An 11,082-nucleotide genomic window follows, 5' to 3' on the forward strand; every position below is an offset into this window, starting at 1 on the left:
TCCCGAACGCGGTGAGGGTTTCGCGATCGCGTAAGCCTAGCAGGGCAACTTTTCTCAAAAGCGACAGTGTCCTCGCGAACGCGATGAACACTGTCGCCCAGTTCATAAAACAGTCCCATAACGGGACTTAAGCCATTCTTTCACATTTTCAAAAGCTAGATGGCCTAGAGGCGATTTTCAAAAGATATTTTCTTCCTCAAAGTGTTAGTAAGTGATTCTAAACCACATTCTTTCAATTACCCATTACGTTTTATGAATTATCAACCTAAAATCTAAGGTTTCATGGTGGAGTTGGGGTTTTTTGGGTAGAAACTAGGGATTTTAAAATTTGGTGATTTAGACCTCAAATTGAGGTCGGATTCCAAAACCAATTATATATTCTGGCTCGGGGATGAGTGGGTAAATGGATTTTGGTCCGAACCTCGGTTTTGACCAAGCGGGCCCGGGGTCGATTTTTGACTTTTTGGGAAAAAGTTTGGAAAATATTAATTTATGTAATGTAATTGATTCCTTTAGTAATATTTGATTTTATTGAGTCGTTTTTAAATAAATACGAGTGGTTAAGAGGTGGATTCTAGAGGAAAAGATGTGATTGAGTATTGAGTGGCCTTCAGAGCGAGGTAAGTATTGTGATTAACCTTAGCTTGAGAGATTAGGTATTATTCGCTTATTTGCTACGTGTTTGTATCTTGAGTACAACGTATATGTGAGGTGACGAGTACCTATACGTTGTGGTCGAGTCATAACATGTGAGTGAGTCTTATTATTATAATCGTGGTATTCCTTGATCATATTGTTCATGATTAGACTAGCTATTCGTTATGTTGAACAACTCTTATTATGTTTCATGGAAATTGGTATTGATTGGGTATTGACTCAAAGTTGAGGTTAGTAATATGGAATTGAATGTTGAAGTAAGACTTGTTCTTGATATTTCTATCTCCCTGTTATTATTGTTCATTGTCTTGGTGAGGAAGAATATTAAAGCACGAAGGGTGATGCCGTGCAATATTTTGTGAGTGAGTATTAATGCACGAAGGGTGATGTCGTGCCATGTTATGAGAGAAAGTTAATGCACGGATGGTGATGCCGTGTCATTTTTATTGTTTCTTATGGTGAGGTTGAGAGTAAAAGTACGAAGGGTGATGCCGTGCCGTTTCTATTATTTCTTATGGTGAGGTTGAGAGTAAAAGCACGAAGGGTGATGTCGTGCACTTTCCTTTACTGTGTTTACTTTTTTTTTTTTTTCTGTTTAAGATATATCGATTGATCATGTTCTCATTCCTGTTATGATTCCTTGCCATGTAATCCCCTCAGCATGTCCCCTTCCCAATATTTCTTGCCTTGCTTCTTTAGTTGTTGTTATTATTGTACATATTGATATATATTGCACAGGTTTATTTGTAGATGTCTTGTCCTAACCTCGTCACTACTTCACCGAGGTTAGACTCGACACTTACCAGTACATGGGGTCGGTTGAACTGATACTGCACTCTGTACTTTCTGTGTAGATTTTGGTACCGGCTCGGGTTGATCAATTTTTTAGCTGTTGGACCCGCTATCCGGAGAATCAAGGTAGATCTGTCGGCATTCACAGACCTTGAAGTCCCCTTCTATCATTTCTATTTTACTCTTTCTTTCATCGAAAACAGTTGTATTTCCTTCAGACATTACTTGTAGTGAAATCTTAGAAGTTTATGAATTGTGACTCCAGATCCGGGTAGTAGAATATATATTGAGGCTGTTATGAAATTTCGCTTTCATGTTAACTCGTTATAGCTTATTACTGTTAATTATCGAAATGTATAAGAGTTTGGCTTAATAGTCTCTATCATTAGCTTGCCTAGCAAGTGAAATGTTAGGCGCCATCACGGTCCTGAAGGTGAGAATTCCGGGTCGTGACAAGTTAGTATCAGAGCACTAGATTGCTTAGGTCTCACGATTCACGAGCGAGCTTAATAGAGTCTGGAGGATCGATACGGAGACGTCTGTGCTTATCTTCCAGAGGCTATGGAGTTTAGGAACAAATTTCACTTCTATTCTTCTCTGTTGTGCAATTTTGTTTTCTCAATACTGATTGAACTCTTCTACTCTTATTCTCTCGCAGATGGCGAGAACACGTACCGCTGCCTCAGTTGAGCTGTAGCCAGAGCCCCCAGTTGCAGCTCCTACGAGGGGCAAAGGTCGAGGCCGAGGCCGAGGCGGGGGCAGGGCTCAGCCTAGAGCTCGTGCAATAGTACCAGCAGTGGAGCCTCAGGTAGAGTTGGGCGAGGAGGTTCCAGCCCAGACTTTTCCTGCCGGATCAGCTCAGGTTCCGGAGGGGTTCATTGCCACTCCACTACTTCAGGACGCTTTGGTCCGTTTGGTGGGCCTTATGGAGAGTGTGGCCCAGACTGGCGCATTTCCCATGGCACCAACCGTCTCTCAGGCTGGAGGAGGAGCCCAGACTCCCACTACTCCCGCTCCAGAGTAGATAGCTCCCCAGTATCAGGCTCCAGCAGCTCAACCAGTCAGAGTAGTTCAGCCAGTTGTTGCGGCATATGCCAAAGATGGGTCAGCTATGTTTTCTGAGGCTTTATGGAGATTGGACAAGTTCACCAAACTCTTTCCAGATCACTTCAGTGGTGCTCCTTCAGAGGATCCCCAGGAGTGTCTCGACAACTGTCACGAGGTTCTACGAAACATGAATATAGTGGAGACCAACGGGGTCGATTTTACTGCATTTCAGATGAATGGTTCCACCAAGAAATGGTGGAGAGATTATCTGTTGACCAGACCAGCTGGGCCGCCTGCTCTTACATCGGACCAATTTTCTCAGCTCTTCCTAGAGAAGTTTCTCCCTATCACATTGAGAGAGGAGCATCGTCGTCAGTTTGAGCGTCTCCAGCAGAGCAGTATGACTGTTACTCAGTATGAGACCCGTTTAGTGGATTTGGCCTATCATGCTCTTATTCTACTTCCAACCAAGAGAGAGAGGGTGAGGAGGTTTATTGATGGACTTGCTCAGCCTATCAGATTGCAGATGGCTAAGGAGACTGGGAGTGAGATTTCTTTTCAGGCAACTGCCAATGTTTCCAGGCGAGTCGAGATGGTTTTAGCTCAGGGGAGTGGTCAAGGGTCTGACAAGAGGCCTCGTCACTCAGGTGGATTCAATGGAGCCTCATCTGGAGGCTGGGGTACTTATGGCAGAGACCCTGGATAAGTAGGGATTTTAACCTATTATTTGCTCTCTTTTACTTGTGTTTAGGGCCAAAAATGCGTGAAGGTATTCCCGGAAACAAATGTAATATGATTGCTTGCAGGGATTGTTCAAAATGAGCCAAAGGAGTCATAATCAACTCATAAAAGAGTCAAAACTTGAACGAAAACCAAGACTGGGCCAAAAGATGTGAAACGCGGACCGCACAAATATTGTGCGGCCGCGAAAGTTACAACATGGTCGCGAGCACTATTTCGAGGTCCGCGAAAGGAAGATTTAGAGAGATGGAGTTTTGGGCTAAAACATGAACGCGGACCGCGTCAGAAAGGTGCGGCCGCGAAAGTACATGCGCGGCCGCGATTGGAATTATGCGGACCACGGTTGCTGAGGTTCAGAGAGCTTACATTTTAAGCAAAAATAAGAAGTGCGGTCCGCGTCAAGATTATGCGGCCACGGAAGTCTCCTACGTGACCGCGATGGAAATTACGCGGTCCGCGATCAGAATTACGCGGCCGCTAAAGCAAGAGTGTGGCCGTGGTCAGACTTACGAGGCCGCGTAACCTCCGCAGGGGTATTTTTGTCCAGAAATTTTAGCTTAGTATAAATAAAACTTTTTATCGTTTTTAGGTTATGTGGTGTATTTGCTGAGCACGTGAGACGGCTGGAACTTCCCTTTTGGGAAATTTTATATTAGATTCACCCTATAACATTAGATTTTCATCTTTTAATCTAATATTATGCATTTTATCTTCTTTTCATCTTTGATTTCTGCTATTTCTATGAGTAGGGTTGTGACCCAACCCTAGTATGGGTATTTAATGGGTACTGAATTTTAGGGCTTGAATGTTTTTGGGTTAGTGATATTTGGCCTAGTTCTTGCTAGAATTGTAGAATTAGTGGTTGCAAACACTGATTCCTGCCTTTATGACTTAGTCTCTTCTTGAGAAAGAGGGACTAAGTCTAGGAAAACTAGGCTAACAAGGAATTGGGGTGAACTCAAGAAATTGATAGCCCCAATTAAAGGGTTAAACCTAGAGATAGTAATATCCGACTTGAGCTAATATCACGTGACTTGCATGAATACCCATTTGGACTTGAGAAATCCAAATTGGGCAAAAGCACTCAAACTATCGAGAGGTATAGAATGTGTACTGGGGTGTGATAGCTATATTACGACCGCAACACTTCTATCCGCAACTTGGAAGTCCAAATGGATCAGATTTCTCAAGCCTTGAATACTTGTCCTAAGGGGGCACTACTAAATGATATGGTAGTAAACCCGAAGGGTGGAAACAATACGGGCCATGCTATGGTGGTGACTACAAGAAGTGGTAGAGGTGGAGTTGCTAGTACCCCCAATCCAAGAAAGATCGTGAATGATGATGTGATTGTGCAAGAAGAGGATGAGCCAAGAAATGATGAGAAAGTGAACGATGAAGTGAGGATAGACATTGACGAAAACGTGGAGGATACTCAAGATGATGTGAACCCGTCTAGGGAACACATGATAGACATACCAGATCCGGTAGTTCCCAAAGCCAAGGATCCTTTGCCAAGGCCTCCTCCACCATATCCTCAAAGGATAGCAAAGCAAAACAACGAGAACCAATTCAAGAAATTCATTGATATGATGAAACGTTTGTCCATAAATGTGCCTTTGGTTGAAGCTCTAGAACAAATGCCGGGATATGCCAAGTTCATGAAGGACTTGGTAACAAAGAAGTGGTCAATGAACTGTGAGACGATCAAAATGACACATTAAGTGAGTGCCATTATGCATTCCATGGCTCCAAAGCTAGAAGATCCCGGTGCCTTTACAATTCCATACACTATTGGTAGTGCCGATTTAGCGAAAGCCTTGTGTGATTTGGGAGCGAGCATTAATTTGATGCCATATTATGTGTTCAAGAATCCCCTTTGATATGTTATTAGTCAAGCGCTAGTGCCCCTTTAGAGTAAGTCTTTTCTATTATCAATGAAACCGAAAGAAAAAAACCCAGTGCGTTTCATATAGATCGAGACTTGTAGCTTGATTCCATTGGGGATTGGGCAACCAAGACCTATTTCCATGAGGTTGCAAATGGAGGACCGAATAATGAAGAAGCCATTGGGGATAATTGATGATGTGCTAGTTCGGGTCGACAAGTTCATACTTCCCGCAGATTTTGTGATACTGGACTGTGAGATTGACTATGAAGTGCCAATCATATTAGGAAGACCTTTCCTAGCTACAGGGAAGGACTTAGTTGATGTGGAAGTTGGGGAGCTCACCTTCCGGGTGGGCGATGAAAAGGTTGTGTTCCACGTGTGCAAGCCAATGAGGCAACCTAATAGCAACGAATTATGTTCGTTTGTGGATCTTGTGACTGAGGTGATTGTTGATGACACAGGTGCTATGATTAGTGTGGAAGACCCTTTGGAAGCTGTGTTGTTGAATCATGATGAGGATGAGAAGGAAGGCTTGTTAGTTTGTGCATATGCTTTGCAAGGAATGGGATCCTACACATATGGACCCCGAAATCTTTCCTTGGACCTTGAGAACCGGAAGACTCCACCAACAAAGCCCTCAATCGAGGAGCCACCCATATTAGAGTTGAAGCCCTTCCCTTCACACCTCAGGTATGAGTTCTTAGGCCCTTGTTCCACATTACCTGTTATTCTTTCTTTGTGCTTAACTAACATACAGGTAGATTCCACCCCTACGGTGCTTCAAAGAAGGAAGAAGGCAATAAGTTGGACATTGGTGGATATTCGGGGTATAAGCCCCGCCTTTTGCATGCACAAAATCATATTGGAAGAAGATGCCAAACCCTCCGTGGAACATCAAAGGAGGTTGAATGAGGCCATGCAAAAGGTAGTCAAGAAAGAGATCATCAAGTGGCTAGATGCAGGGGTTGTGTACCCCATTTCTGATAGTTCATGGACTTCGCCGGTACAATGTGTCCCAAAAGAAGGGGGCAAGACTGTGATCACAAATGATAGAAATGAATTGATCCCCACAACAACTGTCACCGATTGGAGGGTATGCATGGATTATAGGAAGCTGAACAAAGTGACCCGAAAAGACCATTTTCCATTGCCATTTCTTAACCAAATGTAGGATAGACTTGCCGGACGTGCTTATTATTGCTTTTTGAATGGGTATTTCGGATATAACCAGATTCTCATTGCACCTGAAGACCAAGAGAAAACCACCTTCACTTGTCTGTATGGCACATTTGCGTTCTCAAGGATGCCGTTTGGTTTGTGTAATGCACCGACTACTTTTTAGCAGTGTATGATGGCAATATTTACGGATATGGTGGAGGACTTCTTCGAGGTGTTCATGGATGATTTCAGTGTTGTGGGGGATTCCTCTTAAGAATGCTTGGATAATCTTGATAAAGTGTTGGCTCGATGTGAAGAGACTAACTTAGTGCTTAATTGGGAGAAGTGCCACTTTATGGTTGAGAAGGGGCATTGTCCTCGGCCATAAAATCTCCAAGAACGGTATTAAAGTGGACAAAGAAAAAATTGAAGTGATATCAAAACTCCCTCCTCCGACTTCCATCAAGGGAGTGAGGAGCTTTCTTGGTCACACGGGGTTTTACCATAGGTTCATCAAGGATTTCTCAAAAGTGGTGAACCCCTTGTGCAAGTTGTTGGAAAAAGATGCCAAGTTTGTGTTCAATGATGATTGCATGAAAGCTTTTGAGCTACTCAAGTATAGGTTGACTACCACTCCCATCATTACCGCACCCAATTGGAGCTTACCATTTGAGCTCATGTGCGGTGCTAGCGACATTGCGGTAGGAGCGATACTGGGGCAAAGAATCAACAAGATATTTCATTCGGTCTATTATGCAAGCAAAACAATGAACGATGCCCAAGTCAACTATACAGTGACCGAGAAAGAGCTATTAGCCATTGTCTTCACCATGGAAAAGTTCCGCCTGTACCTCATGGGTACCAAAGTGATTGTGCACACCGATCATGCTGCACTTCGTTATTTGATGAGTAAAAAGGACTCTAAGGCTAGGTTGATGAGATGGGTTCTTCTTCTACAAGAGTTTTACCTTGAAATCATACACCGAAAAGGGAGTGAGAATCAAGTGACGGACCACTTGTCCCGCTTGGAAGAAGAGGGGAGGCCCCATGATGGCCTCGAGATTAATGATTCATTTCCGGATGAACAACTTCTCTCCGTGTCTTTGACTGGGATACCTTGGTTCGCCGATGTGGCTAACTTTCTTGTGATCGGAATTGTCCCGAATGAGCTCTCTTCTAACTAAAGGAAGAAGCTCAAATGGGACTGCTTGGATTATTATTAGGACGAGCCATATCTTTTCAAAATTTGCAATGATGGTGTTATCCGGAGATGTGTTCCGGAAGAAGAGCAATTGAGTATTCTTGAAGCTTGCCATTCCTCGCCCTATGGTGGTCACCATGGTGGGGCGAGAACTACTACAAAGGTCCTAAGCTATGGATTCCATTGGCCTACCTTGTACAAAGATGCTAGCAAGCTCGTTAGGCGTTGTGATGAGTGCCAAAGAGCCGGTGGAATTTCCAAGAAGAATGAAATGCCTCTCACCACCATCCTTGATATTGATATTTTCGACGTATGGGACATCGACTTTATGGGACCATTTGTGAGTTCATGTGGGAACACTTATATTCTTGTTGCTGTAGATTATGTTTCCAAATGTGTTGAAGCTGTGGTTTTGCCCAACAATGAGGCACAGAGTGTGGTGGATTTCTTAAAGAAAAATATCTTCACAAGGTTCGGCACCCTAAGGGCTATCATTAGTGATGGGGGTTCTCATTTTTGCAACAAAGCCTTTGACACTTTACTTTCCAAGTATGGTGTCAATCATAAGGTATCAGCCCCCTATCATCCCCAGGAAAGTGGACATGTTGAAGTCTCTAACAGGGATATCAAGAGCATTCTATCTAAGACTGTCAATGCAAATCAGATAGATTGGTCAAGGAAACTAGACGATGCTTTATGGGCCTATAGAACAACTTACAAGACTCCAATTGGTATGTCTCCGTACCGGTTGGTATTTGGGAAAGCATGTCATCTTCCGATTGAATTAGAGCACAAGTCCATGTGGGCGCTGAAGAAATTGAACCTTGAATGGGATATAGCTGCCAATCTCCGGGCAGAACAACTAAATGAACATGATGAGTTCCGGTTCCATAATTATTCCAGCTCGTCCTTGTATAAGGACAAGATGAAGTACTTACATGATAAGTATATCCGTAACAAAGAATTCAAGGAAGGTGACTTGGTTCTTCTATTCAACTCTCAATTACGGATGTTTCCGGGAAAGCTCAAGTCGAAGTGGAGTGGTCCTTTCGAAGTGGTACATGTGACTCCTTTCAGTGCTCTAGATTTGAAAAACAAGAATGGTGAGATATTTAAAGTCAATGGGAACCAACTGAAGCATTATCTTGGCAAGATTGATGATAGCCACGTTGTGGCATTGATCCATTTCAAATGATAATGGTAACATGCATCATGCCGCGATGTTAAATCAGGCGCTTCTTGGGAGGCAACCCATGTGTTTTTCTTTCTTTTGATTTTCTTCGTAGATTAGATATTGTTTTGGACTAACTGGTTGTGAAGTGTATGTAGGAATTGGTTGTGCAGTGCAGTAAATTGACAAGGAAAGAATTTGGCTAAGTGGTGAACTTTTGCGGACCGCGCTCAAAATTTTGCAGACCGCATGAGCACTTCGCGGCCGCACAATTTTGCACGCGGTCGCGTAGCTGAAATGGGCAAAATGCCATCTCTCTAAAGTTGGCCTGTTAAAATTCCTTCATACTTCGTGGCCGCGGTCAAATTTTTGCGGTCTGCACAAATTGTGCGGCCGCGACCAGTTTTTCGCGGACCGTGCCCATGCATCTGAGACAGATCTATAGAAAGGTAAGGAGTGCGAACTGCGACAAAATTTCGCGGCCGCACTCAGGTAAGGTGGTGGGGTCACTGGGTTCTAAGTATAACTAGGAGTTCTTGAAATTTTTTATACTTTACGAACCCTAACCTCTCAGACTTACCTAATGCACTGTGCATCCTTACTTGGTTTCAAACTCATCCTATTCTCATCAATTGTCGATTTCCTACAACATTTTACAACTAGTATGTTCATTTTAATAATTTGATTTTATATTTTTCTTTTCTTTTCTCTTTGTTTCAATTTTTCTTTTTAGATACGGCTAGAATCATGCCATAATGTTAAATTAATGCTTAATTTTTGATTAACAACATATGGGTAGTGTTTGTATGCATAATGGGGGTTGGAGTTAGTAACTGTGCATGTTTAATTGCTACAATTCTTGGGTAATTAGTGAAAACCTTAGTTTTAGTTGTTCATCAGTGTCGATTTATTTTGAATTCCGCGGCCGCGGTCATTTTTTCGCAGTCCGCGATAGGGTATGCGGCCGCGTCCAAATTTATGCGGTCTGCGATACCCTAGCTTCAAGGAACTGATGGTTGTTTAGAATTCATGGCCGCGATCACTTTTTTACGGTCCGCGATTGGTCTTTCGCGACCGCACCCAATTTTTCGCGGTCCGCGCGTTTGAACTTCAGAGACTCTATGATTTGCCTTTGTGGCCGCGTTCATTTTTATGCGGTCTGCGATTGGTCTTTCGCGGTCGCACTTATTTTTGTGCGGTCTGCAGTTGATCAAGTTCAGAGAGCTAGTAGTGTGAGTCTGCCTCTTCACGACCGCATTCACTTTTACGCGGTCCGTGATGGGCAGTTCGCGGCTGCACTCATTTTTGTGCGTTCCGCGATGCCCTGTTCTGAGAAGCATTGTTTTTCATTTCATCTGTACTACTTTAACACATGATTGAACCCCAATTCTAACTATCTTTCACTACTTGTGTGTTGTAGAAAATGGAGCATTCTCGTGGGAGAGGAGACACTTCAAAGGGGAGGGCAGAATCCTCCCGAGGACGGGGTAAAGGAAAGCAAACCTTGCCCTTAGCAGCCCAAAGAGTAGTAGGCAAAAAGGCTACCCTCTTTAGACCTCTTGCCGACTCCTCGGACACAAGTGAATACCTCCCATCTCGAGAGACTTCCGAGGGGGAATCTGCATAACAATAACCGGAGGCTCAATCAAAATCATTCTTATTGGTCAATGAACCTACCTCCTCTTCTGGGTCGTCTGATGGCTCAGAGGGAGGTAGTCAAGCATCAGAGCCATCTTCCCTACCTGCTACAACACCTACCTCAATAACTGCCCCAATAAATTTGATGATGATGATGAGGTCCCGAATGACGGGAGAGGGGGTGATACTAATGTGGGAGGTTTGGCCAGGTCAAGGAAGCCCGAGGTGTGGGCGGATCTATTCGTGAGTGAGAAGGCCTATGCAAAATTCCGGGAATGGTGGCCCCAAAGATCGCTCACACTTGAGCGACAATTCATAACAAGAGACCTTCTTCACCACAATCCAAATGTCCTAAAACAATTTGAGGAGAGAAAAGGGTGGAAGTACTTCACCGGCAAAGTGGTGGATGCAAATGAGTCCCTTGTCAAGGAGTTCTACACGAATGTTGCCCACATCAAAAAGGGTACCACAGTGACAAAGGTCTAGAACTTGAAGATCCGGTTTGATGGCCACACTCTAAACTCATATGCCGAATTTGAGGATATGGAGTCAGTGCAGTACTTGGAGAAGCTGGCCTTGGATGAAGAAGCTCGTCCATGGCTAGTGAAGGTATTAGCTATTCCAGGGACAACACCGGCATGGCTCACAACTGGAGTCCCAATAGTTAGAAACACCCTTAGCTTTGAAGCCAAATGGTGGTCCACATTTGTGTGCAGCCGGCTTGACCCTTGCCAGCATGATAATGTCCTCTCACTCACCCGGGCAGTCTTGATAGCTTCCATCATG

The 11,082-nt window shown here is 43.7% G+C and overlaps 1 protein-coding gene across 1 annotated transcript; it reads left to right on the forward strand.

The window, feature by feature from the left end:
* The first annotated feature begins 2,560 nt into the window (after nt 1-2,560).
* Nucleotides 2,561-3,202, forward strand: LOC138893630 (uncharacterized). The gene has a single exon (XM_070178274.1). It carries the CDS (start codon nt 2,561-2,563, stop codon nt 3,200-3,202), a length of 642 nt encoding a protein of 213 aa, XP_070034375.1.
* The last annotated feature ends 7,880 nt before the right edge of the window (nt 3,203-11,082 follow it).

Source organism: Nicotiana tomentosiformis, chromosome 6, assembly GCF_000390325.3.
Source record: "Nicotiana tomentosiformis chromosome 6, ASM39032v3, whole genome shotgun sequence".
Taxonomy (NCBI): Eukaryota; Viridiplantae; Streptophyta; class Magnoliopsida; order Solanales; family Solanaceae; genus Nicotiana; species Nicotiana tomentosiformis.